Genomic DNA, 22,873 nt, shown 5'->3' with positions numbered 1-22,873 from the left:
ATACTACCACCGCATTTGCGATGCGTTGCTTTGCGATACCGATATATCGATTACTTTTGCCGCAACTCAACGCAACTCGTCGCATTTCCAAGTTAAAATGTATTCAACTTTGTTGCGATATCGCAGTGCAGTAGTTTGCAGTACGATGCAGTGCGGCATCGCACCGCATCGCAAAGCAACGCATCGCAAATGCGGTGGTAGTATGAACGGACCTTAAGCCCTTGTATGGAATTCAAATATCAGTCATATAACTTTTGGAACAAAATATTAAACAACAATAAAAACAACTTAGCAATATAGCAGTAGCAACAACAACTAGTGAAAAATAATTCTCTTATCTCCTGTTTCTAACAAAGGATAAATTGGCATTTCCAATTTTCGAAAGCCAACAGATGGGGTTGTTGAAACTACATACATAGGAAAACAAGTCAGTGTTTTTCTTGGAATTTTATGATAAAGATTTTTTAATCTAATTCCTGATGAATCTCTTCAATAATAAGTAAGTTGACATTTGTGCAAAAACACGCAAACAAAAGCAAAAAATATGCAAATTTATACTGAGATTCATGATGAATCTCCAATAATAAGTTGGCATTTGTGCAAAAACATGAAAACAGAAGCAAAATATTCAAATTTATACTGAGAATCACGATGAATCTCTTCAATAATAAGTTGACATTTGTGCAAAAACATGAAAACCAAAGCAAAATATTCAAATTTATACCGAGAATCACCGTGAATCTCTTCAAAAACAAGTTGGCATTTGTGCAAAAACATGAAAACCGAAGCAAAATGTGCAAATTTATACCGAGATTAATAATTTCCTAAACATGCATACTCAAATCTCTTTTTAGCCACTACAAAACATTATGTCACTTCAAATCTATAATAAGGAAATACACATGTTCAAACATGTGCCATGTCACATACACACCTTCGCATTCTAAAAATAGGTTGAAAACACTTCACATTAAAAATGAGAAAGCATTAAAATGTCCTTCAACATTCATCAAGTATGATTTTTTAGCATCTAGAATTTTGCATAATATTAAAAAATGTCAACACTTGTCATGACAAGCTGAAACCCATAGATCCTCTTTTTCTAGGGTCTGTCAGTAAATAGCGAGAAAACCGCACATATATATGTAAATTTGATTTGTCCAATCAAATGGGAGGAAAATAATGATGATGCCAGTATCAAGCAAAGCCCAGCAAACTATTAAAATTAATGATGTGATGTACACCCACCTGAGAGGATTATCTTACACATGGTCTGTTTGCTGGCCTGGCTGGCCGGTAACATGTTAAAGCTCAAAGTATTAGTTTTGTAATATTCAATCACTTACAAAGCACGGTATAAAATAAACTGCAATCAAAAACAAAATTCTTGATCTTGCAAGAAACATTTCCAAAGTTTAACCGCCACTTCGAACACCCTAAGTTCTATTCTGTGCATTATATTTAATACCAACGTATTTGTCATACTTGATTTGTAGTAGCGAGATACTGGTTTTCAACAATTTGATGTAACTGACGGAATTAACGCAAATATGTTGATTTGTGTCCCGGCTTAGTTTCCCGGTTAAAATCTCTAAAACGTTTGGGCTGGTAACATTTCAACCGGGCCTGTAACTTTTCAGAGTTACAGGCCTATAACTTTTAAAGGCATACAGGTAACACATCTTCTAAGTTCCCCCTAATACTTTTTAAAATAAGTCGAAAAATATTTTACGAAATGTAAAAATGTAAAAAGATATGTATATAGCCCTGTTTGTTTTACCCATGTGGACCAATTTATAGCGTCACACATCATTGCGTTCAGTCACAATGGTTAATTATGTAAGAAAAGGGGTCGTTTTAAAAGTTGCACCTGAGCCCATAGCAGTCAGGTTTTCTGTAACTAGGGATTCAATCATGTTTCACCATTGTTCATCACTGATTAACAACGATGCGTCTGCGTTGTCTGCGTGGTTTACTTCACGAGGGTAGTTTTAGCTTTAGCTTTAGGTGTCCTCGCGAAGTAAACCACACAGACGACACAGACACATCATCGTTAATCGATGATGAACAACGGTGAAACATGATCGAATCCCTTTCAACAACGAAAACAAGCTAAAGATCGTCTAATTCACACGATTATTTCATGAGGAATGACCAGTTTAGTCATTGCCACTAAACACAAGACGATCGATGCTTTCCTGTTGATAGTAGCAAAAAAAAACTACAGAATAAAAGAGCAGTATTTAGCCGCTTCCTCCAAAATAATGAAAACAACATTTCTGACACGTGATCGGCGATATCTGGCGCTTCCATTAACTTATGTTCACAGATATCGCTACTGGCAAATTGTGGATTCATCACGGATTAACAACAATTGGCGTCTGTACAAAGGTATAGAGTTGACTCCTGTGGACTCAGATGCAACTTTTAACACAATTTAAAATGGTCTCTTTTTTTACATAATGAACCATTGCGACTGAACGCAATGACGTGTGACGCTATAATTTGTTCCATAGGTGTAAAACAAATAAGGCTACACATGTCTTTTTACAAATTTGCATTTCGTCAAATATTTTTCGATTTATTTTAAAAAGTGTTTAGGGGGAACTTAGAACTATGGGCTCAGGTGCAACTTTTAAAACGACCCCTTTTCTTACATAATTAACCATTGTGACTGAACGCAATGATGCGTGACGCTATAAATTGGTCCACAGGGATAAAACAAACAGGGCTAAACATATCTTTTTACATTTTTACATTTAGTAAAATATTTTTCGACTAAAACGTATTAGGGGGGAACTTAGAAGTTGTGTTACCTGTATTTCCAACACTGGATATTTGCTTTTACTTTGGGAGCAGTAGAGAGTAAAAAAGAAAGTATCTACCAGGTTACTTACTGCCAAAGCACCCCTTTTATTTACAAAGTCAAGACCGCCCACCCTTTATACCAGTGACCAGGGTTGTAGTTACGGTGGGCAGCCCTACCTAGGACTAACGATGGCCGACCGGCACAATTTTTTTTAAATTGAAATTTTTGATTTTTTCTTCATACCCTGGAGCTTATTCCCCTATCAATCACGTTCACTAAAAAGGTTGAATAGTAAATTTACGCTGCACTCAACTTATGCTAGCGGCAACCCTGCCAGTGACCAATCCACACCTTCCTTACGACATCAAAGAGAACCCAGTGCTATACGAGTTGGCCGTATTCAATTAATAGCCAACTCTGTGCTGCAAGGCTAATTCCCCTTTTCAGTTGACAACAAGTATTTTCAAAGTTATTTTAGTAACATTGTTGTCAGCATAGTATACAATGTTACTAATTAAGTTTGGTGATTTTTCTTAGAAACTAAACTAATTTTATCCTTCAAAATTAACTGATTACAGATTGAAACAACCCCACCCTTTTTATTTCCTTCTCATACTTTTCACCAGTCCACACACAGATAAAGTTTAAATCTCCACCCTTTTTTCCGATTTTCTGACAGCCAGATCTGCACGCTTTAAAGAGTGTGCCATGCCCACATTGATTGACTGAGTGTATCTTGAGTTATATTTGTTTTGTATTTTCCTCATTACTTTCAACAGTTGAATATGTTAAAATGAAAATGTGAGCTGGTAATCTATCTGTGGTTTTTCAAGTGTACTTTGAGGTGAATAACTGAAATACCAAGTACTTAAAGTTGCCTTTTACCATTTATACTTTACCAGTTGGCTCATTCGTAAGCACAAATGTTCACACCATATTGACATTGATTATACTCTAAACACTCAAGATCAAATTGATGCTATAAATCGGATTCAGAACTGCTTATTTGATATTCAATGCTGGATGACTCATGCCAAGTTGAAGTTAAACATGGAGAAAACATAGGGTTTTTTTTTGTAGTTGGCTCAACTCATCATAACTCTAAATCTAATAGTGCTCTTAGTCTTAGAGTAAGTACGACTACTTTTTAGATAAGGTCCGAAATCTTGGTATTATTTTTGACAGTACTATATCTATGTCAGACCATGTAAATTGGTTATCCCGTACTCTTAATTATCAACTCAAAAATATTTCTTATATAAGGTGCCGGTTATCTCGATGAAAAAACTCCCACCACAGATATTGGAACACATCTGTGCTCCCATCGTGGTGTTTGAGCCCTTGTGAGCTGCCGACTTGACTTTGGAAACTCGCTACTTGCTGGAATCATTGCAGCTCAACTCAAGAAAATCCAACGCATACAAATTCAAGCTGCCCACTTGATTTTTGGAATCCGAAGGTGCAATCACATATCACCGTATCTCACCCGTCTTCACTGGCTCCCAGTCAAGCAGCAAGTTAACTTCAAAGTCCTTGTTCTTATAAATCAGTGCATTAATACCAGTGCTCCCCCCAACTTGTCCAAGCTCATCTGCATGAAAAACATCGGTGGTTGTAACAAACATAATCTTCGCTACAAGGATATTACGAGACTCACTATTCCTAAAACCAAAAGATCTGTAGGTGTCTGTGGTTTCTGTGTTAGGACCACACCTCTGGATGATCAAACAGGCCTCATCACTTCAGATCATTGAAAGGCATCTTCAGACTCACCTTTTTGAATCATTGCAATTTTATTTTATTTTTCTTCGTTAAGGGAAGGGGTATGAACATTTGGACAGTATTTATTGTGGGACATTAGAGCACATCAGACATATCGAATTGCATTCTGAATCTGAAGAATGTCCTTCTGATATCAAATAATTTTGATTTTTGAAATTAGCAATGTAATACACATTTTATGGCAAATCATTAAAATTGATATTTTTGATATTTAACAGTACTTGAAGTAAACTTTATAAATCTGATGATTTATACTTAAAGTGTATGTAGGTGGGATGAAAAGCCGACGATCAATTGAAAATTTTGACCTTTCATATTGAAGATATGGATTTTTTCCCAAAACACCAAAAAAAATAGGTCTTTTGGGAAAAAAAAATCCATATCTTCAATATAAAAGGTCAAAATTTTCAATTGATCGTCGGCTTTTCCTCCCAGCTACATACACTTTAAGAATATATCATTAGATTTATACAATTTATTTTGAGGACTGTTATATATCAAAAATTTGAAAACTATCAAATTTTAATAATTTGTCATAAAATTTGTATTATATCGTGAATTTCAAAAATGAAAATTATTTGATATCAGAAAGACATGCTTCAGTATTCAGAATGCAATTCGACACGCCTGAGGTGCTCTCATGTCCCACAAAAATACTGTCTAAACGCCATAAACGCTCATTCTAGATCCCTTTGCGCTTTGAACTGTGTAAAAAGCTATAGAAATGTCTCTATGTATGAATGTATGACCCTATTGTCTGTCCAATTAACTTAGACACCCAGTTTTTGTTACTTATTTGAAAAAATATACACTTTCAATGAAAGTCATGAAAGAAAAGTGTTAACATTCGCTGAGACCTAACGGGATTTTTGTGTTTCCAAAGCATTGAGTGAGAGTTTACCAGAAATTCTATTGAAATTGGAAGGTTTTTCTCAACACTTTAAAAATAATCCGGTAGAAGTTGGGTACCATTATTTTGGAAGGTCTCATTATACAGATTTGTAGGTATGGTGATTTTGGATAGTGAATGGATGAATAGTAAATTAATTATACTCCTCACCAAAAACATTTTATAAATATGAAAAATATAATTCAGGTCATAAAATGCAGACAGTGTTTCTAATTGACATATATTTATTCTTAGTGTATTAACTCAGTGATCCCAGCTGTCCCTCAACCAATTACAACAATTCGGGCGCGGTATTTGAATCTTCTTCTGTGCATGCTTTTGGCTTGGCACAATTCTAAGAAAATACAAATTGTATGCCATATGAATGTTCTGATGTTATTGGTGAGGAGTATAATTCACAATACACTCCAGACGCATAGTAACTTGCCCTATCATTTGTTATAATGCACCAACTGTGACATCTTTTGAGTTATAGAGGTTGTGCATGAAATTATTGATTGGCTCCAAACAAGGATTTGAACCGTGTCCTTCACGAAATCATGGCACAGTGTAGTCCATTCAATCAAATATTGTCATCAACCTATTTGATCGTAGTGTATTTTGTTATGCGTGTGACGACCTCTCGCGGTAGATTGCAAAGATGCTTTTGAATGCATTTGAGTAGACCGCCATTATTGTGAATTAGTAAAAGGATCAAAGAAAAAAGTGTGGAATCACTGATCAATATGCATGATTACAATGTTCAAACACCCCTTACTGTAAATAGATTATCCCATCAAAAGTTCCAAGTCATTAGGAATATTCGGCCGGACCCAGATATATTGCTGTAAATTGGTCAAAATTGAATAAAAGTAGACAATGAAGAATATTTTTTTATCGCTTTACTAATAATTTCTGTTAGGTCTGACCGTGTTTAGCCACTTTTCTTTCATGACTTTTTGCCAAAGTGAAAACTTTTCGAAATATATCCTAAAAACTGGGTGTCTAAGTTATTTGGACAGACAATAGAACACTGTTGAATGAATGAATGCTACATGTACGTGACTACTATCTGCAATAATCATTCACACTTCATACAGATATACGGTACCCCGTGCAATTTTTGAATATTTCCAAGGCTGTAAATAGTGAAAAATGATAGTACTAAATCTAGCTAGTACGTAGGTACATGCATAAAAGACATTTCTACATCCCTTATTATATAGCTCCAAAGTCAGTGGTCGATCAGTTTACTTTTTTTTATGATTTAAATATTTCACCAAATATGATGGGAAACAATGATAACGGTACATATCACAAACAGGCATAATATTTTGTGGATTTTATCACCAAATACATGAAATTCAAATGTCCCTAGTTGCTGCTGTCCTTTTTGAGATTATTTCAGCCTTTTTCCATTACTTGTTTACCCATTTCATGACAATTTTCGTTAAAATTTTTCCCCCTTGAAAGTTGCTTTTCCTCCCTTCCCTCTGAAACAGTCCTGACTACGCCCCTGGCCACTACTAATTACACAACGTGATGACATTATTACTGGGCCCATTTTAACCAGGAACGTAATTATGTAACAGCCCTTCTACCCAAGCAATTTGATACAAATATGCACACACAAAATAACAAGTATGTATAAATTGGCGTAATAAGTCACACTCACAACCTTGTGAATCTGCTGTCAACACCCTAATCTCAGTTAATTATCAAATCACACGATAACTCACACACATACACCGGGTAGTTTCAGAGGTTGCTTGCCCTTTAATTCCATCTCCCGCATGTTAATCACATAATTATTAAGATGAGCGAGGTGGAGTGTCACTTTCTCCACGACAGATTAAATAACAACAATAATTATATAATCTGAAAGTGAAGTACATCATCAGTATCCTCAGCCAGATCAGGCAGGCAAGCTAGCCATCTCTTTTACTTGTTCTCATTGCTTCATATCAACTCCAGTTAGCTAGGGTTAAGTGATTCCAGCTGCATGGTAGGGTTCGAGGCGCCGGATCCCGCCCACTTACTACAGACTAGTTTGGTCATCTAGGGGTACATACAAACAGATCCCCCTTTTGACGGTGATGGCGTATCCCCATATGGGCAAAGCATCTTGCTTTGTCAAGCTGACATAGTATGGGTGCTACAGAGATGCCAACATTAACATCCAGAAAATAGGGAGGATTCAAACAAAAAATAAGAGGTTTTCAATTACATTCAACTTCAATGTCACATAACTTGTCAGAAATAGGGAGGTTGCCAAATATATCAAAATGGACAAAAATGTTTCCAAAATAGGGAGCCTCCCTATTAAATAGGGAGGGTTGGCATATCTGGCACGGCTAGCTGGCCTGTGCCTAATCTCAGTTAATTATCAAATCACCTTTCCTATAATTGGCACCTTCCTGTGGTTGATGGGGTGAACATCGATATCACATGAAAAAATATATTCTTATATCAAACTCAAAAGCCATTCAATATTATATAATTATTATAATGCTGTACACTGCTTGTCTGACTGTATGCAAAGATCCAGAAATTTCCAATTTCTCCATCAAAATACAACTTTTGGTATCAGACAGTCGGAAAATGTGAACCTCATATTTTTCTCATTAACCCTAAGAAATATCAGGTTGAAATATGTTTTGTTTGAATTATGTAATCCAAAAAGGTGTATTAACTTCATTTCATGACTCCTACAAAATGTTGTGCAATATTGCAAAGCCTTTTGTTCTGCAATATTGCAAAGCCTTTTGTTCTGCAAAATTGTAAAGCCCTTTGTCTGTCTGTTTTAAAGAATATATAAAACTATGCAAAATGAGTGAAAAGATAATATCTGAATCTGAATATGTCCTACCTATTGAAGAGTTTTGATGGTTTATATCACTTCTCTAGATCAAAAAGACACTTTTTGCTGGCATTAATACCATTTACACATAAATGGTTTTGATTTTGGAAACTGACATTTTGTTGTTGGGCCTGCTTTTGCAATTAGTTTTGGTAACAGAAGTAAAATAATAGGGACTGTGATCCCAAGCAGATCGTCTGAAGATATCCATGGGTGAACACCATGCACAGTAAATATTCATGTAAGACATTTTTTTAAATTTTCAGCCCATTTTACAAGTTAGCATCAACTCCTTTCAATTTTGACCTGAACAGATTAGGCAAACTATTTAATACCAACGCATATGACGCCAATAAGTGGCACTCTGTAGATTGTGAGTCTGTTTGGTCCTTTTCATGTGTTATGACCCCAGGGTTATGACCTTCCCGAACCCTGTGTACATAAAGTGTTATGGGCATCGCATACAACATGCACGCTTGACTAATATTTTGATTGTAACAATTAAACGATGCGTTCCATTGTTTTATTCATACTCTCATATTCAGTCACAACTACAGCACCTAAAGACTTGATTTTTTTCAGGGTATGTTAGTTTACTAAATTACATTACACAATCATTTAAAAATCAGAATTTTGAAAACAATGAGGGCATCCTCCTAAGCAAAAGTTACAATATGGCATGGTTTAGTTATGGACAAAGGCATGCATCAAATTTGCTTATGTGGAACAATGATATAGCGTATTACAAATCCCATGGTAACACTAAGCCTGACCTACGAACAGTAAACAATGCCATGGGCAATCAGATAATAAGATTTTATTCTGCGATAATGACAATGAATTTCATTAAAATCATCCATTGATCTTAATCTCTTATTTACTAGAATAAATGCATGGTCATACTGAATACATTGTTGCTAGTCAATAAGCCCAATCGGCATTGGAAGTTTGCAATGCATTGTGGGACAGTTTTTGCAGTTTTAGGACACTTTGTCCTTTGACCTATCGGGAAAATTGCTGTAATTATTAATAATTTATTTATTATTGTCATAATGTTATCATTAAAAATATTTAAATAATTAATTCATTTTATAATAATGTTTTTTAAGTTTGTTTTTATTCTAGTAATACGTTTTAAATTATATTTTGGACGCACAAAACCCGAATTTTTCTGAATTTTCCAGATAGGTCAAAGGGCAAAGTGTCCTAAAAAAACCGGAAGTTACAATAGCGATTTGGCTTATTAAAAAGCAGTTGGGATGGAGCCTGGTGTTTGCACTCAAATATTGAGACAAATAAATCTGACACACAAGAGGAATGGTACAGGTTCTATAAAGGAGATCACAAGGCTTGATATAAGGGGTATACTTTCCACCCCAATTGCATAATTTTTCTTGGGAGGAGGAAAATGCTTAAAACTGTTGGTTTGATATATATAATTGGCCCATGGAAATATAAATGCAACTATTGCCTTCCTAGACTCCATTTGTGGCATGATCTGGTCCATGGGGCCAAAGGAGGCATTTTTGAAAATTGAGTTACTGTAATTATTACATTATACATATAACAAGCTATCATTTACTGAAAACACAAAAGGTGTATCATACTTGGTTCTAAAGTTATGAAGTTTTTTATGTCTATTTTCCTATGTATTTTATTGTTTATTACTCTATATTTTAACAATTATCTCAATTTCAAATGTGCCGCCTTTGGCCCCCATGGACCAGATCATGTCACCTTTATAAGATCAATGTATTAATATTAAGAAATACACCGCAGTTTTCTAAGTTAAATGGCTGAAACTGAAAAAATATGGAAAATCATGGCTCCTGCCATCCTACTTGCCATAAATGGAAATGGAGCCATTCAACTATTTCAGACAAGGTCATCTTAATTTAATAGTTCATCTCAAAGCCCTTCCCAAGTTAAAAACCTAGTAATGCGGAATGCGTTTTTGGTTTTTTTAACTTTTTTTTTTATCTGTGGTACCAACTTTTTGACAAAAATAGACCACCTTTTCATCTCTCAAGGAGGTTTCACTGTGGTCAAGATGAAGGATTTTATTGAGATGATTTAGGCTATTTTGACGATGTCAGACGTGAAATTTTTGTGTGGTGGATTTGGAAAAATATATAACAGTGGAAAAAAACTGAAATGTACTCAATCCAGTGGGTATAACGCCTAAAAAGCGGGCAAATATTTTACTAATGCACGCAGGGTTTTGAGACAATCTATTAAATTATAGATGGCCTAAATGGATGATTTTTAAGTAAATTGTTTCTGTTTAAGCTCAAATTTGATGTGTGTAATTTGTTGGTTGCAGTATCAAAACGCATGTTCTAACCAAATCCCACAAGGTGTAAACACACACAGACCAGGGCAGTTTGTTGGCATTGGCACATGTGCGTAAAACAACAACATAAAAGCACTGACGTCACTGCCAAACTCAAAGTCAAACAAAGTGTACTTTGTATAATCCTAAACAAACACCTTTCCAAAATATGCAATCTCATGAAAAATTCAATTGCAGAGCACTTGACTTCTGTTATCAAGCTATGCTAATCAAGGAGGAGAGACAACAAATAGATCATGAAAGATAAAGGGCTTTTAATTCTTAGCTGCATCAAATATGTAGAATCATGACTTAACCTGCAAATATATTGACTGCTCAGTGCCAGAAGTGGGTATGTGCAATTGCTGCCATGTGTAGATGAGTACAATATACCATAAATTGCCAAATGTTTACAGGGCAGCTATTGCACTTGCCCACTTCTGGCACTCAGCAGTCAATATACAGAGGGTGTAACTTGATGCACATAATTTATTTTTCCCTCAGAAGCCAAGGAAGAAAGTTGAACCTGGGTCCCCTGGGTAGATAATGTTTATAATTAATGTGCTACAACTGATAAAATATTACTTCTTCTTAATGTTGTGAATAGCGCTAATGAAGCAAGAGAGATATGATTTGGAATTGGAACCTTGGGCCAACATAGTACACAATCAATTACAATTAGTGGGTTTTTAGCGGGTTCGCCGTCGGACAAGTACACTATAATAACGCTTTGATGCCATTGGCTTCCTTGTAAGCTCAGTTGGTTAGAGTGCTGGTCTATATACCCAGTTCAAATCCTGGTCAAAGATGCAATTTTTTTCTTCCCTGGTCTCCTCGTGGGGGAAAAAAATTATGTTCATACCATTACCTTCGAGTAGTAACTCACTCTTAGTCATAAAACAGATATTTGTACAAGATTAGACCGGGAGAATTCTAACTGAAATTGGCCTATGCATAACACTATAGTAAATATGACCTATATGGGATTGTCATGCCTGGGGATCAAATAAGTGTATCTCTGTCATTCAATGCCAAAAACCCATAAATTGAATAATAATTCATATCTTCAACAGTCCCTTGAGCATTACAAAGATTGTATATAGCTCTTAGCACATGCGATAGGCACAATACAATACATGCCGTACGCAGATAAACAAGCACTTTAAATCACAGTACATAATATCGTTACGATTTCAGCACACAACCGAATCCGTATTCATCTTTAGGTAAATTCATTTTAGACACAAATTATTTTTTAATTAGCGTACAAGGGATCAACGCTTTACCTATAGAGGGCAGCATATCAATTTGTTAACAGTGCTCATCATCGACCTTACTGCGCTGCACCGTTAGCTAACCCTGTATGCCGCCCTCTTTCGCTTACTTAACACATTGAACACTGGTAAAAAATTAATATGCTGCCATTTAGGAGCTACAGCGCTTGATCTCTTGTTCTCCAATTCAATATAATTCATGCAAAACATAAATTTATCAAAAAGACAAATCCGGATTCTGCCGTCTGACGAATTCATAACGATATGTACGTACATATTTTGCCCTCCTTAAGTGACACACAAAAATGGTTGAGTCTGTACTCTTCCGAGTCTGGAATCTTCCGAGTCTGGAATCTTCCGAGTCTGGACTCTTCTTGAGTCTGGACTCTTCCGAATCTGGACTCTTCCAAGTCTGGACTCTTCCAAGTCTGGACTCTTCCAAGTCTGGACTCTTCCAAGTATGGACATTTCCAAGTCTGGACTCTTCCAAGTCTGGACTCTTCCAAGTATGGACTCTTCAAAGTCTGGAGTCTTCAGAGTCTGGAGTCTTTCAAGTCAATCATGTTTATAAACTCTTTACCTAATTCATTTTGTGTACTTACCTCAGGAGCTTTGCCCATGTGTTGTGAGAGTACTATCATATTAATTAGAGTCTCTGGGTTGTTGTTATCCTGAGAAGAGATAAGTAAGAGTGGCCCATCATTACACCATGTACTATATATATGGAATAAAGTTTGAAAAGTATGTCAAAAAGTTATACCAAACCATTCATTATGTAACATGTTTCCTTTTCCCTTTTATAATAACCAATTTGAATGAGTGAAATGAATTGAGTAATATTATACAAATACTACATGTTTAAAGGGAAAATATGGCTAACTATTCAGGTGAGGGGTGATAGGCCTGTAGCCAGTATCTCAGGAAAAATAGTTTGACCTATATCCAGTTTGGGACAACCTGCTCATTCCTAAGATCGTCAGGGGAATGAGGAAACACCTTTGACGTTATCCAAAAGTGTTACGTCATCCAAGGTTGTCAGGCCATAAATCATCACAGCCATAACATCCGGCTGAGAACGCAGTTGGTACTGTGAAAGCGCTCCCGGTAAGCAATCAAATTTTAGTAGTGTTGAAGTAAAAAATTCTTCTAATCATGTAATTTGTTTTATTACACCACTAGCTTACATAATTATGAGCTGATGGTGCCAATTATTCATTATCTTAATTAAAATAAATACACAGTAACTTACAAATCTTTATGTGATCCAACATTCCAATATCATCAAGTTTCAAGTAACATCGCAGCTAAAATATTACGTCAATATACAGTGGCGTAGCGTGGGTCATCCGATTGGGGGGCACCAGGTCTGATTGGGGGGCACAAGCCGTTTTTCGGCCATTTTCCTATAGGATTTTTTAAAATTTCAGATCGATGGGGGAGGGGGGAACGTGCCCCCGTGCCCCTATGACGCTACGCCACTGTCAATATAGGTGTGACGTGCAATTTAATTCTGACGTCAAACTTTGACATTGAGGATGGAAATTAGCAGAAAATATTAACCCCATGAGAACTACCTGCCGATTGGCCAAAATGAATATTGTATCCAATTATTAACCAATCAAGGAGGGTATTAATAAGATCATCTGCAAATGCAAGTTTGACCATAAATAGTTAAAAGCCTAGTCATAATTGGCAATTGAAATGAGCATTTCAAGTTATCAACCAATCAGAAATGCTGTTAGATGACCAGTAGTGTCCAGGGGGTTAATAGTCTGCATAGACCCCCTGGTGTTAGCTGAATCTATTTTTGTGTGTAATAATATATAGCCCTTACTCAGGATTTCCAAATGCTTACACTTACTACTTGGAAAGGACACCACTTGCTAATGTGCTAACATGTGCACCTTATTTTATTATGTAAAAGGAACGGGTCAAGTCAGTATCACACATTCCTACACAGCCCAGTTAGAGAATGAGGGGTCAATGTTTTATCACTTTTCATTCCAATAAGGTCAAACTAACAGGGTACTAGCCAGTGCTCCAGCAAAATCATATCTTCATATAATTCATTGACATTTCACTGCTGTTATATTTTGGAAAAGGGAACTTGTAGAAAATATATCTACACATTTAATTGTTTTTGACTTAGAAATTAAAAAATTATCTACTTTACCAACTTAGTTACCAAACTGTAATCACCATTGACATATTAGTAGGCATGTCCACTAAAAATTGAAGTACTTTTAAATTGATTCAGACTTTACTTATTGGCTGGGAATTGATGAAAGAAACATTTTGGCGTTTAAATCATTTTAATCGGACGTTTCATTCCAGAGATATTTCGAGTGTCACGCTTTTATATAGGGCTGCTAGAACATGTTAAAAAGTTTAAGTCCAAAATGGAATACTAACAGAAAGTACAATTTTAAGGTGCTTTTTCTTAATGTATTTATTAACTAGCGTTATCTGGAACATTATATTTGCTTATAACCACATGAAATAAGATCATCCTGAAAATTTAAACGATTTTGTTGACATACAACAAAAAATATAAGACCTCAAAACCCATGGTTTGTTTGGTGGAACCTCAAGTATGATCATAGATGGCTGCCATGGAAAATATCTCCATAGAGGAGCTGAACAATAAGTGCCTTTTTTCAAATGAATAGCGGCAGTCTTAAACATTGTTCAATCTTTTAATGTCAGCACATTTTATCTTCAAAAATGATTATATTTCATCATGATATAAGTTTGGTAACATTAATCACTACCAATTTTGAGACATTTGCTCCAACTCAAAGGTTATCTTTACTACATTGAGCAATGTACTGTGTGTGCATGGAAGCCATGATGTAGCATATCTAAAATGGACATGGTGGTCAGGAGTGCATAATTTGAGATGGGTTTCGGCAGGCTTAAACATTCTTTAATTTCTTAATACCTGTACATTTTGTCTTCAAAAATAGTTACATTTTATGACTATGTAAGTTTGTTTGTCTGAATCAATCCAAATTCGGAGATAATTGTGTTTGAACACCTGATGCACAGAATGGTGTCACTTCAACCTGTTGTAGTTCTCATCTCATTACACAGCCGTGACGTTAGTCACGGCTGTGTCTTTTTTCTTACAGGTTCTTTCTTTCTTCTTCTTCTTTCTTCTGTCAACCATTACATTTGCTCTAGCACTCACATGCTTACATCGATTTTGACCTAACTTGGTCACAATGATCATAGACCGTGCCCCTACATGTCACATGAAACTCGTGGGGTCAAAGGTCACGAGGGGTCACAGGGGTCAAAAACGTGATTTCAACTCAAATGCATCTTCTCCTACAAATTACGTAGGACAGTGACGCCACTTGCACACATGCATTATAATTACCCAGTGTCTATGTGGTGTACACAGATTTGGGGTCAAAGGACATTAAGGGGTCACTTCCGGTATAAAACGAAAAACCTTCAAACATTTTTAGTAGCTAAGTAAAACATAGCACAGTAACGGTATGTTCACATATGATCTGCAGTCACCCAATGTATATGTGGTATTTTTTTTTATTTGGGGTCAAAGCTCATTAAGGGGTCACTTCGTATAAAAAGAAATACCTTTAAAATGCATCTTCTTCCACAGATTATGTGGGACAGAGACGCCACTTGCACACATGCATTGTTATCACCCAGTGTCTATGGGGTGTACACAGATTTGGGGTCAAAGGTCTTTAAGGGGTCACTTCCGGTATAAAACGAAATACCTTCAAAAAATTTTTATTAGCTAAGTAAAACATGGGACAGTAACGGTATGTTCACACATGATCTGCAGTCATCCAATGTATATGTGGTTTTTTTATTTGGGGTCAAATCTCATTAAGGGGTCACTTCCGGTATAAAACAAAATACCTTTAAAATGCATCTTCTTCCACAGATTCTGTAGGACAGTGATGCCACTTGCACACATGCATTGTTATTACCCAGTGCCTATGGGGTGTACTCAGATTTGGGGTCAAAGGTCATTAAGGGGTCACCTCCGGTATAAAACGAAAAACCTTCAAAAAAATTTTATTTGCTAAGAAAAACATAGGACAGTAACCGTATTGCCTATGGGGTTTTCATATATTTTCGGGCCAAAGGTGATTAAGGGGTCACAACACGGCTGTGTTCGTGGTCTTAGACCACAGCTAAGTCTAGTTAAATTTTTCTTTAAAAAAAGTTGATCTCTTCATGAAGGAAGGTCCTCTCTATTTACTGACCAATCAGGAAAAAGTTTGGTTAATGTTTTCTGGTGGAATCAGGAATTTCTTGAAACACCCTGATATAGGCCTACATTTGGATCAAAACAAGTATGTACGCCATTTAACAGGCCTGGGATTTCTAATATCGATCAGTTTCTCCATAGACAATATGTGTGTGAGTGCATGCAAACAGTAAATGAAAAATCGTTCTAGTTGACAGTGGGCATCCCTAATATTAGGCGGGGCAGGGGGCAGAGTTAGACTGACGCCCTCATTCGTCAACATTCTGGGTTGACGACTAGGAAACATACGTGCTGAAAAAAATCTGATTTTCCCCAGAACCTGGGGAACAGAGGAGTGCAATCATGTCATAACAATGCAGTAGGACACAGGCGCCAGTGCAGTCGGTCCCTGTGCCAGTGGTTGAGCTATCGTCAGATGTGTCTGTGACTTCAACAGGAGAGACACATCTGACAAAAGCTAGACCACTCACATATGGACCGGCTCCACCGGTATTGTGATAACCGACAGCATATTCAAATACTATAACTCACTATGAATTCCTGCTGCACAGTGAATTTGCCCATTACCAACTGAAAAGTAATGCGCCATATTGCCTTAGCTCCAGAGCTGCAGCACCCATATTTATCCAACAGTCAAATATGTTAAAAAATCATTCATGAACTGTCATGTTCATTTTTTTTTTCAGGTTCAAATTATTGTTAAATTATTCAAATGCTTATATTTACACCATAATATATTTGAGAATAAACATTGACTTTTTTGTATATTTTTACACCCTGCTATAACTGGTAGACTCGGCCAGCAATGTTAGTGTTTCTGCATGCAGGTCGTTATCAACAGAATCCATGCACGCATAGCTGACCCCCATTCACACACACACACACAGGCCATGCGAAAGATGGATTTTTAATGTCACAAAAAGCAAACGATCCGCAAAATTTGCAACGGACCCGCCTCACAAGCCTCGGCGCATTCAATGCTACGATAATACCGTAAACGTTCGCCTGATGGCGCTATGGGCTCCCTTGACATAACTGGAATTTTAGACACAAACTAAAAGTTCCCTCCCATAAAAATCCCACCAACAAATAAGGGCATGTACCCTTAATTCTTGTTGGGATTTTTAGAGGAGGGAGCTCTCTATTTCTACATGAAATTTACCCCAAGGCAAAGGAGACCAGGTGCGCCATTAGGCGAACGTTTATGGTACACTATGTCAATAACAGATAGACATTGTCATTCATAGATAAATAAATTAAATATTTGCAATTAAGCCTCATGTTTTTGAATGATTCTGCAAATTTATCAATGAAAATCCAACGATGACGTCACAACGATTTTCCGAATGCTGATTGGTTGATTGCGTCACTGTCAGTGATCTGTACACGCATGGTACAGAATGATTTTTTCTATGGGTAAAATACACTGTGCGCTGAGAGTCTATCTACTTATTTCTAGTTACTCACTCTGTCCATAGCTTCCTGCAGTATCCCCTCTGCATCGTCTAGTTTACCTTGTTGTAAGCAGGCTGATGCCTGACCATTGAGTAATAATGATGTCCCTGTGTTTTTATCTGCTAATTCTTGGAAGATATAGAAAGCATCTTGAAGTTTCTCACCTCCCTAGTAAAGAGAATTGCCAAAAGCATGCACATGTTAGGGGAAAAACTGAAAGTTTGATGATGTCATAAACAAAAGCACTTTCATTTGGAGGCTGACCACTCTGTGTTTTTATCTGCTAATTCTTGGAAGATGTAGAAAGCATCTTGAAGTTTCTCACCTCCCTGGTAAAGAGAATTGCAAAAACCATGCACATGTTAGGGGACAAACCAAAAGTTTGTGATGATGTCATAAACAAAAGCGCTTTCGTTAGGAGACTGACCGAGTAAAGCTTACCTGCAATTGAAAGCCTATTTATACATGAGCACAAGCTTGACTTTGGGCTTCAATTATTATTCCCATCATATGAAAAAGAAAGAAAGTTTGATTTTCTAAACCTAAAAGTTTCCGATCTGCACGGCCCAGTCGGGATTTCCAGTCGCCGGGGACCGCAAGTCTTTTTGAAGCAGCGCCCGCAGGCGATGCTTCCCTATTTAATTTCACCGAAATGGCTTGCATACGATTAATATGGTGATATTCCTCAACTTTCGTTGATACACCATTCAAAATACATCACGATAATCGAGCTCAAATGAGCCTAGAATATTGTAGGTTAGGCGCATGCACATTCTGTATTTTTATGAGTTTGTTTTGTATGGCAGTACATGACTGAGAAAGAGAATAAGCATAGTTTGTCTTTTTAACAGTCTGTGCAAGGGTTGGCCGGTTTATAGTATGTATTAACAGTCTAAGTAGAGGTTAACTAAGGTGAGACCACCAGATTTTGAAGGGGTTATATTATATTATTCAGTCGTGAATTCAAAGAGTTTGCACTACACTCTGAATAAAAACAAAACGACACACCATTTTATAAAGTGACTGTAGTGCCCTTAGTGAAACTTGACAAGACCTTACCAATTATAATGGTGTCTTTTGTGTGTAATTTACTTTTGCCAGATTACAATTTTATGTTTCCCTAAAAATATAATGGTAGGCCTATGTGTTCTATGTCTTACGCTGATCTTCCAAGTGACGTAATGGGCATAGTGATATGGTGAAAGCTTCAGGAAATGGTACACGGGTATATGCAGGGGTTCCGTGAATTCAAAGAGTTTGTACTATTAATAACGAAACAACACGCCAGTTACAAAGTTACTTGTGTACTTAGTGAAACTTGAAAAAGCTTATCAACTATAGCGTCTTTTGTGTGTATAAATTTAGGAGCAAACTCTGATTTGCCCGATTACAAGTTTATGTTCCCTAAAAATATAATGGTATGTCTTTATAAGCTTGGGCAGATTTTTCTAGTTACGTAATGGACACAGTAACGATTGTTTGTGGTATAGGGGTTCAGGTAATGCATCCCTGGGTAATGGTAGGGGTATATCAATTACGTGATTGGTGTATCATATCTTCCCAGTTACGTAATGGCCACAGTAACATTCATTTATGGTATAGGGTTTCAGGAAATGGTAAGGGCTATCAATTACGTGATTGGTGTATAATCATAGTTGACACGATTGCTCTTCGTGTATCATGAGCATGATGAGGGCTTCAAGAGGTATATCAATTACGTGATTGGTGTACTGTATGTAATCTTTCAACACAGCTGAACGTTATATTTTTCCACCAAATAAACTGATACGAAGTACAATTTCTGTGTTCAAGTGCTTTACTCCAAAGTGTTCTTACAGTATATAGCTTAACTTCTTTGCTTCCACTTGAACAGTGTTTATAAAACACAAACCTATTTAATGCCCAACATTTCGTTGAACATACACTGTAAATCCAAGTGTTTAGAGTTTTTGTAACACTTTTTAACACTGAAAAGTGTTTATTTAGGCCTATCCAATTCACACTAAGTGTATAAGACACCTAAACACCAAAGCAAACACAAAGTTAACACATAAACACAAAGAATAAACATATGACAGTATTAAGATCCTAAACATCGGACGGGGTGAGTTCCAAAATTGCTTAAAAAGTAATGAAATAGAACAGTAAACTAGAAGGCTATATATTTGTACACAAATACGGCTATACCCGCATGTTATCGGTTTACACAAACTTACAGTCCTTATTTGCTGAGGACTTAGGTTGCTGTTGTCAGTCTCTCTAATTCACAGTGAAGCTATGCAATTTGATAGATTGAAATTCACAATGTGCAATTTGATTAGGGAAAGCTATTCCAGAGGGAGTATGTAAATTAAATGGAACAGCCATTTCAGAGGGAGTATGTAAATTAAATAGAACAGCCAATGGGTATGTAATTTAACTGGAACAGCCTTAACGTTTCTGTCATCTATATTATTATAATTACGCAATTGTCTGTGAATGGGATGGGGTGGGTGTTATTAACAATATAATTCGCAGGTGCAATCTGTGTACAAACTCCGAGCCCTGAAGTTGCTTTATTTGATGATAAACGGACAGCCCTTTTTAACATTTGGGGCCCTGGCCCATAATATTTGACTTATGAGGCTCATGTACACATGTTGAAGTATAATTCTCAAGTGCTATCAGTAGACTTAAGCTGGGCACTGTAGCTGCTTTATTTACTGAGTAACGGCTGGCCCTATGTTTTAGCGTTTGGGGCCCTGGGCCCATATTATGTGACATATGGGGCTCATATGTACATATAACAATATAATTCTCAGGTGCAGTCTGTGTACAAACTTTGAGCTTTGGTGAAAAATGGCCGGCCCTTTGATTTAACATTTGGGGCCTGGGGCCCATAATATTTGACTTATGGGGCTCTGTGCATATGTTGAAATATACTTCTCAAGTGCTATACCCGCATGTTATCGGTTTACACAAACTTACAGTCCTTATTTGCTGAGGACTTAGGTTGCTGTTGTCAGTCTCTCTAATTCACAGTGAAGCTATGCAATTTGATAGATTGAAATTCACAATGTGCAATTTGATTAGGGAAAGCTATTCCAGAGGGAGTATGTAAATTAAATGGAACAGCCATTTCAGAGGGAGTATGTAAATTAAATAGAACAGCCAATGGGTATGTAATTTAACTGGAACAGCCTTAACGTTTCTGTCATCTATATTATTATAATTACGCAATTGTCTGTGAATGGGATGGGGTGGGTGTTATTAACAATATAATTCGCAGGTGCAATCTGTGTACAAACTCCGAGCCCTGAAGCTGCTTTATTTGATGATAAACGGACAGCCCTTTTTAACATTTGGGGCCCTGGCCCATAATATTTGACTTATGAGGCTCATGTACACATGTTGAAGTATAATTCTCAAGTGCTATCAGTAGACTTAAGCTGGGCACTGTAGCTGCTTTATTTACTGAGTAACGGCTGGCCCTATGTTTTAGCGTTTGGGGCCCTGGGCCCATATTATGTGACATATGGGGCTCATATGTACATATAACAATATAATTCTCAGGTGCAGTCTGTGTACAAACTTTGAGCTTTGGTGAAAAATGGCCGGCCCTTTGATTTAACATTTGGGGCCTGGGGCCCATAATATTTGACTTATGGGGCTCTGTGCATATGTTGAAATATACTTCTCAAGTGCTATCAGCAGACTCAAGCTGGACATTGTAGCTGCTTTATTTACTGAGTAACGACCGGCCCTATGTTTTAGCGTTTGGGGCCCTGGGGCCCATATTGTGTGACACATAGGGTTCATATATACATAAAACAATATAATGCTGAAGACCTATTAGTGTACCAAATCTAAACCCTGTCGCTACTTTATTTGTTGAGAAACGACCGGCCCTTTGTTTTGACATTTGGGCCTCTGGGGCCCCTAGCCTTAAACATCTGGGGCCAAAATGGGCAGAAGACACATTACAACTTAGGGCCCATACATGTGCCACATATGAGCCCTAGTGCCCTTGTAGTTTTATAGCTAGCCTTGTTAACCTGTTGCCCCTTATTTTAACATTTGGGGCCCTGGGGCCCATAATATATGACATATGGGACTCATGTATACTTGTATATATAGAGTACCCCTGGCCCTATCAGTGTACCAACTCAGGGCCCGAGGCTGCTTCATTTAATGAGAAACCGCATGCTTTGTATTTTTACATTTGGGCCCCTGGGGCCCGTGACCTTTGACCTCTGGGGCCCAGATGTGCAAAGGATAAATCTCTGGGTAGGGCCCATAAGTGTACTACATATGGGCCCTTGTAGTTTTAGCGCTAGCTTTGTCAATCTGTTACCCCTTGTTTTAACATTTGGGGCCCTGGGGCCCATAATATATGACATATGGGGTTCATGTATACTTGTATATATAGAATACCCCTGGGGCTATCAGTGTACCAACTCAGGCCCCTGAGGCTGCTTCATTTGATGAGAAACGGCATGCTTTGTATTTTTACATTTGGGCCCCTGGGGCCTGTGACCTTTGACCTCTGGGGCCAAGATGGGCAAAGGATAAATCTGATGGGTAGGGCCCATAAGTGTACCACATATGGGCCCTGTGGCCTTGTAGTTTTAGCGCTAGCCTTGACAGAATGTTGTGTTTGATGGAGGAAAAGGAGAAGGAGAAGGAGAAGAAACCATAGAATGGCAATATACCCGTTCATGCTTCGCATACGGGTATAAACATCTAAATACTCGTCAGTGTTTACTCTTATTAAATATTTATGTGTTAACTTGTGTGTTTTGGTGTCATACCTTTACTGTATAATGCCAAAATTGTTACAGACACCCTAAACACTTGGACTCACAGTGTACATTTTAACCCATCCTAACAAACTTAACATTCGTGTCAACACATTATTACTTTGGTTTGTATACCTCATTAAGTAACTCTATCCAAATCTCCCCCCCACACACACACAAAAATCATCACAGTTTCCAAAATTTCAAAGATTTCCTTTGACGCTGCTTAACCCTTTTAAAGGGTTTTTTTTGCAGTAAATATTAATTCAGTTTTAGCCCGGGTTTAGCTACATACCATAAATGATAAAATTATATCATCACAAATATTCTACAGTGCAGAAAACAATTTAAAAATAAACAATACGAGTAATAATAGCATACTGATAATGATATTATTTTCTGGTCTAAAGTTACCTTACGAATATTATTGTCCTGAAAAATAACC

The 22,873-nt window shown here is 37.0% G+C and overlaps 1 protein-coding gene across 1 annotated transcript in view; it reads right to left on the bottom strand.

Moving 5' to 3' along the window:
* LOC140159134 (coatomer subunit epsilon-like) overlaps positions 1–22,873 on the bottom strand; it is a 67,832-nt gene that overhangs the window by 28,940 nt on the left and 16,019 nt on the right. Inside the window, exons 8-9 of the mRNA XM_072182489.1 lie at positions 17,663–17,818; positions 12,549–12,617 (exon numbers count right to left, since the gene is read on the bottom strand). Of these exons, the coding sequence (XP_072038590.1) occupies positions 12,549–12,617; positions 17,663–17,818 (225 nt within the window). The remainder of the gene's footprint in view (positions 1–12,548; positions 12,618–17,662; positions 17,819–22,873) is intronic.

Source organism: Amphiura filiformis, chromosome 8 (assembly GCF_039555335.1).
Source record: "Amphiura filiformis chromosome 8, Afil_fr2py, whole genome shotgun sequence".
Taxonomy (NCBI): domain Eukaryota; kingdom Metazoa; phylum Echinodermata; class Ophiuroidea; order Amphilepidida; family Amphiuridae; genus Amphiura; species Amphiura filiformis.
This window is presented reverse-complemented; position numbering and strand designations above follow the sequence as displayed.